The 15,645-nt window shown below is 38.1% G+C and overlaps 1 protein-coding gene across 1 annotated transcript in view; it reads right to left on the bottom strand.

Annotated features, from left to right (window-relative positions):
- The window catches only part of ANO2 (anoctamin 2), a 91,193-nt gene that overhangs the window by 31,036 nt on the left and 44,512 nt on the right, over positions 1-15,645 (bottom strand). Inside the window, exon 14 of the mRNA XM_053463573.1 lies at positions 13,998-14,063. Within this exon, the coding sequence (XP_053319548.1) occupies positions 13,998-14,063 (66 nt within the window). The remainder of the gene's footprint in view (positions 1-13,997; positions 14,064-15,645) is intronic.

Genomic DNA, 15,645 nt, shown 5'->3' with positions numbered 1-15,645 from the left:
TTGGCAGAGATATATCGTAACTGTATATATATCACATTGCAGACTGGATTTAAGGTATTTATGGAACATTTCTAAAAAAAAAAAAAAAAAAATGTGTAAGTGGATTATCAGAACTTGGATTTTAATAGAAAGATGTCACTGATAAGCTAATGACTGACTAATAATATTTTAAATCTAGTTTTTATGAGTACGCAGGCATTCGGCTCTTGGGTGGGCCGTCTACTATATTAGACACATTGCTTAACCTAATGTTATTATTACGCTATTATCTACAGTATATTATTACATTTGTTTAAATATTTCTTAATTTAAAAATGTGAAATCCACCTAGGGTTAATATTGCGTTGTTTGTGAAATAATCAATATATTTATAGAGATTAATTTCTGGTTGGTTCAATGACAGGACAGGTGGTTGCTTCAAAATCTGTTCATTTGTCTTGAATCGCAAAATGAACCTTCTGTGACCTAGTGTTTCAGCATTCCAAACGTACATTTAACCCCTTAATGACAAAGCCCGTACATGTACGGGTTCAAAATGCATTGTTTTCAATGGGTTTAGGAACCGCCTATTGTCCTTAAGGGGTTAATAAATACCCCACGTGAAAGAATCATGAAGGGGAGCTGTCGCAGCTTTCGGCATAAGCTATGGTTTGGGCTTTTAGTCAATCAGTGTAATTATTTGGAGGCTATTTCGTTGAAAAGCCTTCGTCATGGAAGCTGAGATCAGTGACAGCCTGTGGCAGAGCTAGCATCATCTAATTAATTGCCTGTCCTGAAGTTATCTCAATTCTTAGGTAGTGTTAGGAAGGGATTAAAGGAAGAAATTGTGCCTTGAGGAGGTATGTAGGACACAGTGAACAGAAACGAGGGGATTAATAAAAATGGGTAATTAAGGAAAACTAGATGGATCAATTGAAAAATGAAATCACGGCGGGGATCAAAAGCAGGGAAATTATGTAATTATTTGTTTGATTTTGGCTTTTCAGGGTGTTGAAAATGTTTAGTGCTAAGGAGTGTGAGCAATCAGTTGCGCCTGCGTGCATGATTGGGATCATTTATAAACATCATGTAATAATCATACCTGGGGACTTCTCGGGGTAAACTACCCAGCGCACTCTGGGGGAGTGGTTTCATTTCTGGGTGGGGTTATTCATCTGTGGAGGCTGGGTTAGCTGTATATTGGGGCAGGGCAAGCCTCTGACAGTCTTAAGTGTGCAGAGAGTATGAGGTGGAAGAGGTTTGGCCAAACACCCCTGTCCAGAGAAAGTGACCCAGAGACCTGGAGAAGCAGAGCTTCACCCGGAGACTCCAAGTCAAACCTGGAGAGCTCCCAAGTAGGATAATAAAAGGTGATAACTTTCTAGTGATGCACTGTATATTCTCACCATACAGGACACACCGCCTCAACATCTTAATTGCTTGATCATTATGGACCTCTTAAAAAAATAACTTGTAGTTTAGACTTTCCAAACGGTTAATTATTTAACAATGTAAATGACAAAAGGAAAATTAAATAAAACACTTTTCTATTTTTTTTTTTTTACATATTTTGTACCCATCACTCCTCGAGCTAAGACTGCGTACGGTGAACTGTACGTTTTCAATCATTCATGCTAGCAAATCACAGAATTGTTACGTAATTCTATATAAATATGTTGTCTTCATGAAGGTTCACGTCCTGCTTAGAGCACTGCTTAACCATGACCAGCTGTGGGTCAGTGGAGGTCATGTAGATTGTGACCACATCCACCTCGGTCTGACCTCCTGACATTTGGGAGTGTATACAGCACGTGCTCCTTCATCAGAGCCCTCTTTCGTTGTCAAGAAGCAGCTTTCTCTGCTGGTTCTCTAGGAACCTTCAACAAACAACATCTGGGATGGGAAATGTATTAACTAACGAGGAAGGCGAGGATGAAAGTTGTGGAGTAAAAGATCCATCTTACTTCCTTTCAAACACTTGTCACACTGGAATTGTATCCATTGTCTTAAATAATTCATTGACTCGACCCACTAACGATGGATCAAAAGCGGAATGCGTCCGGTATTTAAACTATTCGCAATGGAAAAGAGGGGAAAAAAAGCTCCAAAGGATGGTTTAATTCTTCACTCCTAATAAAATTTTTATTTGAGAACAGATAAAAATGGGAAAATTAGATCAAAGATCAACAGATCCAAGTATGTGGAATATCTAAACAAATGTAAATAAACGGTGGAATTTAGTAGATGTTTTTTTACCCTCGCTTCTGTAAGAAATCAGATTTTTGTCAACGATTTTGTAAATTGTAATGAAATGTACTGGAAATGAACTATATTCGAGATAGAACTGTTAATTATGAAGAATGGGGCAATTATTTTGTTACCAGCAACTCTATGACCATTTGTTATTCATGCTCCCACTGTTATGTTTTACTGCAAATTAGGTAAAGGTGACATCTTTATTGGCTTACTGAGGTTTCAAACAATACTACATACAAAAAAATAATCCCCCCCCTCTGCTTTTGTACAAACGACCCCCAGATTTTAGCAAGGAACGGTGTGAAGCACTTTGCCATGAATTCATAAGGTGAAAAAAGTGTGCCCATAAAATCTTCTCCTCCAAATCACCCAGTGTTGGGTATCTCAGGATATGTGTTCACTGCAGGACTATTTATAACCCAATCTGGCCAGACATTAAGATAAATGATCCATAAGATATCACATGGAAATTATGGAAACAGAAAAAAAGGGCAGATACATAAATGCAAAACTATTTTTGCCAACATGGCCACAGTGGTAGAGATCTGGGAGTCACTGTGTAACGTAGGACTCCATGACCAGTAATATAGTGGCCAAAAAAGGCAACATCAACCTGTCTTACTTAATACATATTTTTAGTCTCTTCACTTGCGAGGTTTCTTCACTAAAGGGATAGTTGATCCCATGTTCTGGTTTGAACTCCTTAAAGTCCCTATACGTTATGGTCCAGCCCCATCAAGCCTTGGTGGCCCTTTTTAATGTACAGTCAAATAATGGGGATTTCTTTATAGTTTACTAACCCATTGAATTATACATTATACAGGGCTAGCTCAGCCCTTCTTGCTGTGCAAACCTGCTAATCTTGGTCCTTTATAATGAATGGTGAGGTGGGGGAGTAGAAACCACTTTAGTGTTCCATAATAGTAAGGCCCACACTTGGGAACTTTCAGACTACCTGGAGCCCTCTCTTCTCGGGATGTGGGTAGGCTGACACCGCAGTAAAACTGGCACAGATGGAAAGGAAGTTGGCAGGGAGTTGAGCGTATCACAACGCTGCTCTAGCGACCTAGAGTTTCTCACTGGAGACCCAGGGAAGTGTTGATTCACCCGGCGTCTCCAGGCCAAACTCGGAGAGTTCCCAGGTATGGTAAGGCCATTCCTCCCATAGTGAGAACTGGTAACATGGTAGAACATGGTAAGTCACCATGAGCAGCAATGTAAGAAGACTACTGAAACACAGATGACTTCTGGGAAGAATAATCCTGTTACCTATCTGACCGTGGGCCAACCCAGTCAAAACGTTTCACGTAAACTGTGTTTCTGTGTCTTTTTCTCTGCAGTAGTGAATATTTTCGTTAGGCCCTACTATCCCCAGTATGGACAGACCAGTAGGACAGTTTTCTCATAAGTTACAGTTAACAGAGCAAACGTTCAAAGGAGTCCTCCAGTAGTTGAGGGCTTTATCCCATCTGGCCCAGTTAACCCTTAATTCCAGGATTATTAACGATACTAACTAAAACCTGGTTTTAGAAACTCCAACCATGAAAAGTATTTTCTCAGGGGTGTTCTGAAAGGCTTTCGGAGAGCACTTTTTTTTTTTGGTAGCCAGAAAGGGATTTCTGTCAAACTGCATGACGTATGCCTGACCTTTCCACCACCATAAAAGCTGTTGCTTTCACTAGTCTTACACAAAATCTGTTAAATTTTCCATTTAATTTCCCATGATAATTTACTTTTAAAAGGGGAGTGATTGAAAATCTATCTCAGATTCCCTTGCCAAGAAAAGTCATAATATTGGCTGAACATGCAGATTTTTTGCCTACCACTTTCCACGTTCCTATATACAATTAATGTATTTTTTTTTTTGAGCTTTAGCGAGCTATACCGGCCCTAAGCTGCAGAGAATGATTTCATTCCGTTTTTATGTATCTGTGACATATTAAAAGCTTGTCAAATCTTGGGAGGGATGAAAATTGTTTCATAAAAATGTCTTAAAGGTTAATGTGATGTTCTGAGCTAATGTACGCCTTAACCGCTTAACTGCTGTAAACCATTGTCTAACATCAAAAATGAAGCCGTGAATGTAAAGATTATGGTCTATTCTTTTTTGGGGGGGGGTTTTCTGCATTTTCTCGTAAAACGTAGTCACCAGAGATAACACACACAGTCAGATGTGGTCAAAAACAGAATCTCTGGTTCATAAACGTGTTATCTGAAATGAACCATGACTTCAAAATGAGTCACTCAATGGACTTCGCTGTAAATCATCCAAGTACAATAGTGACTCACTAAATAGTGCTTTGGACAGATTGGAAAATATGTGTTTCATATACTCATGGAACTTCTAAAGCACTTTAATTTTATGTATAATCGCCCTGGCATGTTACATCAGTGATTGAAATGCTCAACGTGAACATACATAGGGAGACCTGGAGTGTGGTTATGTAAAAGAAAGATATACTGTAAAAAAAATGATACTATTTTATATAGTGAATATGGTTTCTTATGGATTTGGCAATCTAAAGAGGATTTAATTATTTCAACATGATTCATCTGCATGATCTGAAACCAGAATGCTTCTTACGATAAAGAAAGTGGATCTATGAAGGCTGGATTTGAGTAGCATGAAACATGCTCAATATTTTTGGATATTCCTTTTTATATATACTTTTCATTTAATCCATAGCAGCATTTCAAGGGGCAATAAATACCCTGGAGCTTTCTTCCACCGCAGATTAGGTGGGACCTTAGAGGGCAGTTAGGTGTCTAGATACACCGCTGATAGCTTACTTTGATTATCACCATACTTTTAAAGCCTTCTGTCAATGAACCCCCAACACCCTGAATTCCACATCTTTGACCCATGGAAAGGGGTCCTTCCAAGAAAAGCATATATTTCCTATAGTTATCAGACTCTGCGGGGGGTTGCGGAGCATTATGCTCCATAACGCTCTCCACCAAAAGGCAAATTATAAACTCCTCACCAACTGCACATAGGATAGGGATAGAGGGGTATTCCTCACGTATCTATCATGGAGGGCTATGGACCTTATATTTTTCTTCTATTCATTTTTTTCATTGTAACTATGTTTGCAGTTGAGGACATGCATCTTGAAAGTTGAGTTAAAGTAGATATGGCAAACAAAAATATTAATTGGACTTCCCTTAAACATATGATAAAATGTAAAATTGTGATGATGGTCCGTATTTTTTACCATAAGGAATCCTAGGATACGTGATAAGACTCCCAGCCAAGTGATTCCTCTGACTATTGCTCTAGTTTGGCACCCTGTCTGTTTGTCCAGTAGAATCATAATTCTGCCCTGGGTTCCATTTATGGAATGTTTGGAAGTTCTGTTCCTAATGCGTTTATCATCGCAAGTGTGAATGGACAATAAGAAGCATTTTCCAATTTTTGAAAATAAGGAGGATAAAACTTGTGAAATAAAACAGAACATAGGTTGTCTCACAAGAAGGAAAACATGAAAGTCACCAAGCACCCCTAATGGAATAATCATCCATGTGAAGTATAAGTAGAGTCCTCGAAGCCTGTAAAGCTAAGTTTTGCTTGCAGGCCCTAAAATGTCAGACAGCCTTAAAATAATACTTATACAATAACCAGACTCCGGTTACATGGACCAGATTCTTGGAGCTATAATCCTCGAAATGATGCATTTATAGGCGGTATTTAAAAAAATCAAAGGATAGACTTCCATTCATATGAACGGTTCCATTAAAAAATAAAGATAAATACTGTACAAGAGCTTGGGTTTGATCCAAATAAAAAAAATGTTGGTTGCCAATGCACACAAATTGGCATGTCCAGTTCAGAGAGCCGGGGGGCTTAAGCATACTGGGAATAGAATAAAATACAATAAAATATGATTTTTTCACTTTTTACTTTATCATTCACGTGTTTCTGTATTAATCTCCCCCATTAAATTTTATTTTCCCCCCAGTGTCTCCTGCCTCTGTATGTGACTGTATAGTATCTGAAACTGGTTCCAAACTGGTAACGGAAATATTTATGGACTATCATTAAATATAATGGTCTAATCAGCCTATAGTAAGGCAGGTTAATAAGATCTTTCTCTTTAAACGGGGATGCTTATAAAAAGGAAGCATCACAAGATCAATCTTTTAAATGTGTTTTTCCACGTGGATAAAATATTAATATCTCTAATACGTTAAACCAATAAACCTTAGCAGATCTGTTATTTTATTGTTTCTTCTAAAAGTTTAATCACTTAAAAGTAACACTGACCAATTTGTGTTTTCAGTTGGATTGGTAACAGCTTATCCGTGCCTGCCTGTGTGTCACATGACAATTAAGTGTTCCCAGGAAAATAAAAATGAGGCAAGATTTTATTTGACTACATATTTATGTTTGGGGTGGGTTTGGGCAGGGGAGGGCTGTGGGTGGTAAAGCTTGGTGCCACCATCAGCCCCTTGTCTCCCCATTTACACAAACATATATATATATATATACACCCTAACACACGCATACTCATTCTCATACTAACACCCATCCACATTAATGCTAACACTTACACATTGTCACAAACTGGGTCTCTACAGACAACTGTAATGACCCAGAGGGCCCAAAGATGGAGTTCTGGGGGAATTGCGCAGTAGTGGAGTTGGACAGGGCCTGGTGCAGGGCGACTGCACTCTCCAGGGTGTTGAGCACCTAGGGTTGTGCGCCCACATACCAGCGCCCTGACATAGCAGCGGAGAATTAATGGTCTCCTCAATGCCAAGAAGTACAGGAAGATACCTATTTTTCATGCAATACCATGCAGAACTATCACCGTATGGAAGAACAAGAAGACCTGGAAGTAATGGTATGGCCCCTAGAGACCTGATCTCAACATCATCGAGTCTGTCTACGATTATAAGAAGAAAGGGAAGCAACTGAGGCGCCGGAGTCCACAGAAGAACTGTGGTTGGTTCTCCGAGATGTTTGGAACAACCCACCTATCAGGGAAGTCTTAAGGTTAACCTGGTTATTGGGCTTGGAAGAGCAGGGACCCCTTCTCCTTTTGTGCCAGATTGTTATTGTGTGTGATTTTAAACTACTTTATAGGCTTTTGTAACAGCGCTATGGAATCTGCTGGTGCTATATAAATATAATGTAATATAATTTCAATTCTTTCTTTTCTAAATGCTTTATCGCAGCTTAAATGCACTCCTGAATACAGGTGACTTCATTCAGAATACCTTTGCCAACCAACAAGCCATAACTTTTATAATGATTTAGAACCATTAGCGAGTAGTTACAATAAAATCTTTGTGATGGGCTATTAAATGGGGACTATTTGATGAGTCTCGAGATCAGCTCATTAAGAAAATTCCCAGATATGTAAATAGGATGATATCAATTTACAGTATAATTAGTGCATTAAATTAGATACATTAAGCAGTCATATTCTGCTTGATTAAAATGCAGACAGCAAGGTCTCGTCTTTTTATGCTGACAGCATTTAAGTGTGTGTATGTTTAAATGAGACACGCGTTTACAAAATAACATGGCTACATGTTAAAAAGGGTGTTATTAAGGGGACTCTCACACCTAAGCAGCTTTACACTATGAACATAGAACACAGAAACGGACTAAATACTTCTACAGAGAATGCGCTATATAAATATCATTTTCCCTTTAAAAAAAATAAACTTCTTTTCACTTATAATAATCATTCCGATATGGGTCATCACAGCAACTTGACCTTGAAAGAGTGTGAATTTACAACACTCGGCATATGTACTTAATAACAGCTGTCACAATCTGATGGTTTTGACATGTGAGCCAGCAACCATCACAGATCAGATGCTGAATATATCACCGCGGGGACAGTAAAAAGATAATGGTATTGATTTTTCTATCGCAGTGTGTAGATGAGTCGTTTTCCGGTTTAAATGGAAAATACTGGATGTGACCATTAATTACGTGTTGTATGTACAACGTTGTGTGGAGCCTAAATGGTTAAACAGCCTCATGACAATTATAATTATCAAGTAGCTTAATGACTGGCGGTAAGTCTTGGTCAAATTGTATATCGGTATTGTACTGTGGGTGGAAACAGTATTAAACTGCCATTGTTTATATTTATATTCAAAAAATAAAATGTGAATTTATTATATTGACCCTGAACGCGTCTATATTATGCTTTTCATGTTCTAAATTACTTTACATCACTTACGTTACGTAGGAACTCTTGACCCCAATAACGAAATTGCTTTATCCACGATTAACAATTTTAGAGATGGTACTTATTCTATCTGCCTCGTCTTAGTGAAAGATGGTTTTGACCTTGTAGGATTTGAGGCATTTGACTTTCAAAGATGTAAAGCTTTTTAGAAATGTAATCTTCTATCACGTGGAATATTTTAACTCATTATCTCCTCTTCTTTAGATTTTCTTTTTAAGATTTCTTTAATTTTGTGGGGAACTGTCGCTGCCAAGGCTTTCACCTAAGGCCGGATTAAGGAGCTTTGGGATCTGAAGCAATTATTTAGGAAGGGCTCCTTCTCTGGCCTTCTTCAGCCTTGTTCTCTGCTTTCTCTCTCCATTCAGCCGGATGCACGCCTCAAATCACCAAGTACAATGCCAAGCGTTGGATCAAGTGGTGTAAAGCACTGGACTCTTGAGCGGTAGAAACCTGTTCTGTGGAGTGAGGAATCACGCTTCTCTTTTTGTCTGATGAGCGAGTCTGGGTTCCACGGATGCCAGGAGAACGTTACCTGCTTCACTGTGTTCTGCCAACTGGAGAGTTTGGTCTTTTTTCAGTGTTTGGTCCTTACTTCAAGACATTTTGAACAATACTATGCTTCCAACTTTGTGGGAACAGTTTGGAGAAGGCCCTTTTCCATTCCGGCATGACTGCCCCAGCGCACAAAGCAAGCTCCATAAAGACATGGTTGGGTGAGCTTTGCCTGGACATACTGTACATTTGTCTGGACTTTTCCCCCTTAGGTCAAAAGCTGCCAATATATACCAGAGTCTGGTTTCTCGTGGTTCTTTTCTAGGCATATTGTGCAAGAGATCTACTATAAGTCAATACTAAATGAGTTCAACATTATTTTAACCCAGTAAATCAGCATACTTGCCAACACAAAAACAACATTTTAAAGAGTTTTCCAAAGATTCTCTGTGGTCATATGGCGATGTTCTAACAAATAAATGCTAGTAATGGGGTCTTTGTAGTAAAAGCACACTAGAGACCTTCAAGAGTTTGCATTCATTTCCTAATCCCTGGAGTTCTTAAGCAAATAAAATCGAAAGAAGTTAATAAATAAAATTTTAAGTGGTCTGTATATTTGTGGCGTGGTAATAACAGCTTATTGTCCACTTGTGTCTAATTACTTTAACAACAAAAACAAAACTACCCTCGAGGAAATCTTGGCATTTTCGAGTAGGACAATCACAGAGGAGTCAGGACAACAGCTGTGGAATGACAGCATCATTTTTATTCCTCCTGTGGAACTCTACATATTGACGGGAGGAGTCTCGTCTAAGTGAGACATGTCAGCAGAGACTTGGAAGGACTATGGGTTATTGTATTAAGGCAAACTTAAGGATGGTCCAAATTTTAATAATTACATGATGAACGTGCTAAGAGTAGCCTTGAGTGCAATTAAAGTATCACTGTGGTCTTCTTCCAAGAATCGTGGATATGTTCCCAGTTGAATCAAGTTTCATATGATGACCCTCATAAAATATTAATATTGGCCGGTCATTACAAAGAGACCAAACTAGGCGGGCATTTCCAATAATGGGTATTTTAACGAATGTCAAACCAAATCATAGCTTTTCAAGCACAGTTGGACCTTGCTTTAACTTTATCGCATTTATAGGAGGTTTGGATTATGGGTAAATTGTTTTTTTTAAGTTATTTTTATTGTCTAGATGTCTTTGTAAGATTTTTAACTTCTGTTGTAAAATATTTCTACGAAGAAAACAAACATTGCATTCCGTATGTCTACAGTAAACTGGTGGAAATAGAACACAGCCTTCCATAGTGGTAATGGGCCAGTTGGAGTGATCAGTCGCCTCCCCATCGAGTAGTGTTGTTACCTGGAGTAATCAGGCTCCTTGTTATACGACAGAGAGGCTACTACTTCGCTGGACCTGCCGCCCTAGGCCATGTCGACATGGCCCAGAATACACCACTGATTGTACGCTTGTCTCAATATGTATTATTTGGGTAGGCGGAGAAGTCATCTCTCTTGTGGTTAAAAAATTATTTAAATGATGCATATATTTATATGATAGGATCCCTTTAATTTCTTGCCATGATGAATAAGCAGCATGAGCAACGAAGATTGTGATAAGAATGCCTATTGCTACAGTATTTTGTTCAAAATTGTCCATTGATTGCCTAAATTTAATATTTATAACTTACTGGTGCATAGAATGTTTTCATGAGAATAATAATAATTTTGTAAATTGGGATATAAAATAACCCGGTGCCAAACGTGATGAAAATTTTGCCTTAAAGTAATAATCATTAACAGTGGTGAAAAAAAAATGCAAACAAGGTTCCTTGAAAGTTCACATTTTTGAAAGTTATTTAAAATGAAATGGCTCCCATGGATCCTGAGGAATGGACTTTTAAAATTCACCCAATCAATGAATTATTCAAATGGGACACATTATATGATATTTTAAATATATCACTGATTGATTCCATATTGAGTGCTTTTCATTGATGTTGGGTGCAACTCAAGGGGACTGTAATTCTAAAGTCCGGAGGTTGTCTTGTACAAATGAACCAGAAAATAGAACACAGATTCTCAAGGAACAATCATCAATGGTAAAACCGTCTACATTCTGTAAATTTAGTGCTAATTACAGACATTTTGGAAACGTTGTATGTTGTGCTGAAATTAAGAACGTTGCTGGACACTCTAACCCTGCAAAGTAATATACTATTTTAGATTGAAATATATTAAATAATAAATTAATAATGAGTTTATGTATGAGCATATTTTTGTTATTTCAAGGCAGTTTATACAACCAAAATATCTACTATTTATATCTAGTTCTTTGTGTACAAATAAATAAATATTAATAAAGTGAAGGTCATATTTGCAAAAACATTAAAGAAGGCATTTTCAACTGAAACTGTATGGATTCCTCCATTTTTTATTACTTTAATATTTCTGAAGTCAACCATCAAACCTAGTTTAAATTTTGGACTCTTCATAACCCTAGTTAGATGCTGGGAAAAAGGGATTGTTTCAATTAGGCACTACCAAGGCAACAATATCAATGTCTTTAATGTGCTGAAGGTCCAACTGGGTATAGTTTTTTGGGATTACTAAATGAATATCCTTTATTTCAAATACTCAGGCTTGATTTTATTTCTATTTCTATTATTTATATTATATTTCTATTATTAGGGTTTGGAGCCCATTAATGTATGTGGCGTATGCAGCTTATATGTGTTAAAGGGGTTATAATATCAAATCTTCATTATTTCGCATTTGAATCTGATCTGTGAAACTAATCTTTCAGAGTGCCAGTGTTCTAAACACTTAAAGGGACCATCTAGCATCCAATACAGCCGTAACAATGAAGAATGTATATTAGAGTAACTTTAAATGAAGTAATCACCCTCCTCTGTCATTACACCAACTGGAACTTTTGCTGGCATCAGCACAGAAGCCAGCTGGTGATGAGTATGCTGCACATGCGCAGTGTTAAGCAGGAGATGTGTTTGTTATGTGAGCCACTCTTCTTCTGTGTCGGTGTCTTTACCTCTGTAACTCGCTTAGTTTTCTCTCATTAAGTTTGCCTGTCTCTCTTTCCCCAGACAGATTAGAAAGAGAGGGCTCTTTGTATTCTTAGTAATTGTCCAACTGTCTCGTACAGTGGCAGATAATCTCCCAACACACTGGCCGATGTCACACACACAATGTCGGGTGTATGGACCCAGATGAAGAGACTGGATAGTGAAAAGGAAGATCCACGGGACTGGCTCATGTAGATAGATCAACGGGGTCAACAACTAAATTAACTGGACAGCACAAAGCCTAATCAGTTGATGAAGCCATGGAGGTCAGCCAGGTCAGCAATGGAGTCAACTGGACAGCACCAAGCCAAATCAGCAGACAATATTGTAGACAAAAGAACAGGCAGAGTCAGAAACCAAATAAGCTCCCAAACTACTCAATGAAACAATGCACCAGGTTACAGCAATAAAGGGCAATGATAAAATGATGGCCTGCAGATGAAGTAGCAAAGTCCGACGGAAAGCAAAGTCCAACTCGAGGTCAGGAGGTCCCTTTAGGAGGTGGTGACATCGGAAAGCGCACACGCCTAGCAGAATGTGTGTACAGATGTGTCACTTTGTCATGTGAATGCGCTACATGAGGAAGGCCTGGATCCAGGCCTACTCATGATGTGGAGGAGTGAGCACGGAAGGAAGCCAAGGATTGTCGTGGTGCCCTGCTGCAACATAAGTAACTCAGGACAGTCGACTAGCAATGTGCAGGGCCACGTTACATGTATGCGTGCCAAGGGGTCCCAGGAGGCTTAATCTGGTACTGTAAAGGTTAGGTTTCATGATGAACACAAACAATTTGTCTAGAATTCCTGTCAAGAAAAGGTCCTAGTAACCACACAAATGGAGGCCCAGATTATATTACAACAGGAGTTATAAAAATAAAAAATAAATGATTCTGGTTTACATTTTTAATACACGGTTAAAGCATTCTGATGAATATCTGAAGAGCCTTAAGGGCTCAACGCCATCATAAAACATACATTTTGTTATTAGACGCAATCCACCTGATTGGTTATTTATAAATGAAGTAAAAAGACTACACACGATGAACTTGGAAAAGGTTGTACTTTCTTTTTCACATTTTTTATTTTAGGAGCCTTCACGTTCCAGAGAGGCAGTTGCAAGGCTTTATATGTAGAACCTCAATGGCGCATGCTTCTCCCTTAACAGCCTAATCCTATTTTTTTGTGGGAATTGTTATTTGACAATATTGATACATAGATAATTCCCAAGTCTTTGTCAACACATCTCATGGGTAAAAAAGTTACACTTCCCCACATGTCTGGAAGTGGATACTGTCCCACATGGATGACATCATATTGAACCAATGTTGATCACCATAATCGGTTACCAGATGTCTCTGGGTCATAAAAGAAATCTAAGACCTTTTTTTTTCTCTTTAACTACACCCTCATTTATTTCTTGGACTTTAGATACATGTTTCATACAGAAAGAGTCCTTATGTCTCAGATTCTGGTTGTAAAGTTCTTGGAAAACCAGATATACACATTTTTCGACTGTAAATCCGGATTTATCTGGTAACCTTATCCTTAATGTATGACTAAGAGACCTCTGGAAATTGTTCATTTTCATTATAGGGTTTGTGTTGTTTTTGAACATGAACCCATGGTAATAGATCTTAAAGGGTATTGTGCAATCTTATTAAAGGAGGTCCCACACATTCAGACATTCCACATTTAACAGCTCAATATAAAATTATTATTAAATATATATATATATATATTTATTTATTTATTTTTTATTATTTTTTTTTAATTATTATTATTTTTTATGCACCTGTTCTTAAAGCTGGTGAAAGGAGCACCCAGAATCAGTATAACAATTACCCCATTAAGTCGCCATTTTGCTTATCTATATCAGTAACAACTATGAGACAACACAAAATAAGAATTTCATTGAAATAAGAAAAAACATTAATCCTGCTTCAAAATGATAGAAGAAAGATGTACGTACCACAGTGTTTTTAGATTTCTCTCTCATTAAAAGTAACTTGGTTTCATATTCAGGTCTTGGATGTTCCTACAGAGGAAAATAGAACATTGTGAGAATATTAAGATCCACAAAGTAGTTAATTTTTGCCAAACACGATCAACAGAGACAACATTGAGGCACAAATCAGTATCGGTGGTAATACCATAGGACACAATTAAACACAGTCACTAGAATCGGAGGTACCAAACACTTGGGGACACTCAGAGGTCTAACGAAAGGGAAAGTGTGCCAAACCTTTATACGCTCCTTGGTGCATATTGTTGATGATGAAAAAGGAGAAAAATATATATTATAAATATACGCCAAGCAGGAAAAAAAAAATAGATAATTTTCACAGAAGCCAAAAGGAATATTTACAAAAAAAAAAACTAAAAATCGGAATGAAGGAAGGTCAACAATAGCGGTGAGGGTTATAATGAGGGGGGTTGTAAAGAACAGTTATGAAGAAACAAGTTTCTTATCACCATAGGGACTCTACTCTCTGATCCATTTCACTAGTTGTTATGGTGATAAGACAATTTTGCATCGGACGTGTTAATTACACATAAACCCGCACGGCATCGTATATAAAGAGAAGGACATTTTGGGGAAGGAAAAGTATACAATGAATACAATTTGTCATTTATAGTATAAGGCTCCCATAAAATGTGCATTAATCTTAATGCTGAAACGTACGCCAAGTTTTTTCAATGCCTTCTGAAAAAATAATACAATCTTTGTGATCATAAACATCTAAACCTAAACAAGCCTGGTGTGCCAGATTGCCAGTGTGGGCCAACGCTTCACAAAGCAAGGTAACAGGGAAGAATGTTAGACGGACCAGTATGTTTTAGGTCAGTAGTGGGGAAATTAATGGAAACCATCTCAAAAAGGAACATTTTGGTAAATATCTGACCGTGTCATGCAAGATCGGGAAGAGGATGGGGTTACCGTAGGGAGATCTTGTCAAACTAAACAAATTGATTTCTGTTGACTGGGTCACTCAAATTATAGACCAGGTGGAAGCAGTAGGTATAATATATCTAGAGTTATCAGTAAATCGTTAGATGCTCTCCCTCATAGAATACTCATAAATAAAAAGAATGTAAACATACATGGGATAGGCATAAGGCTATCCTAAACTTAAGACAAGGTCACAGAACAAATAAGGCTTTCCCAGCAGGAATAACAGGCAGACTAGATGGGCCAAATGGTTCTCAACTGTAGTCAACTTCTATGTTTCTATGTTCTATATGTCTTTATGATGGCTACTCTATGAAGGAGGTGCTGTTAAGGTAGCCTATGGATTCCATGACACTTCTACTAATCTTTCCTACATATTATAACCTGTGGTTATCAGAGACATTTACCGTATTGGCTCGGATATAGGCCGCCCCCGTATATAGGCCGCACCCTAAAAGTTTGGTGCTTTTTTAAAGAAAAAGTTTTCTTCTTTAAAAAAGCACCAAAAAAACATGCTGCCACTCTGTCTTCCCCCCCCGAGATATGCTGCCACTGCCCCCCCGAGATATGTTGCCACTGTCCTCCTCCTCCTCCCCCCCGAGATATGCTGCCACTGTCCTCCTCCCCCCCCCCGAGATATGCTGCCACTGTTCTCCTCCTCCCCCCC

The sequence above is a fragment of the Spea bombifrons genome, chromosome 4 (genome assembly GCF_027358695.1).
Source record: "Spea bombifrons isolate aSpeBom1 chromosome 4, aSpeBom1.2.pri, whole genome shotgun sequence".
NCBI classification, from domain to species: domain Eukaryota; kingdom Metazoa; phylum Chordata; class Amphibia; order Anura; family Pelobatidae; genus Spea; species Spea bombifrons.
This window is presented reverse-complemented; position numbering and strand designations above follow the sequence as displayed.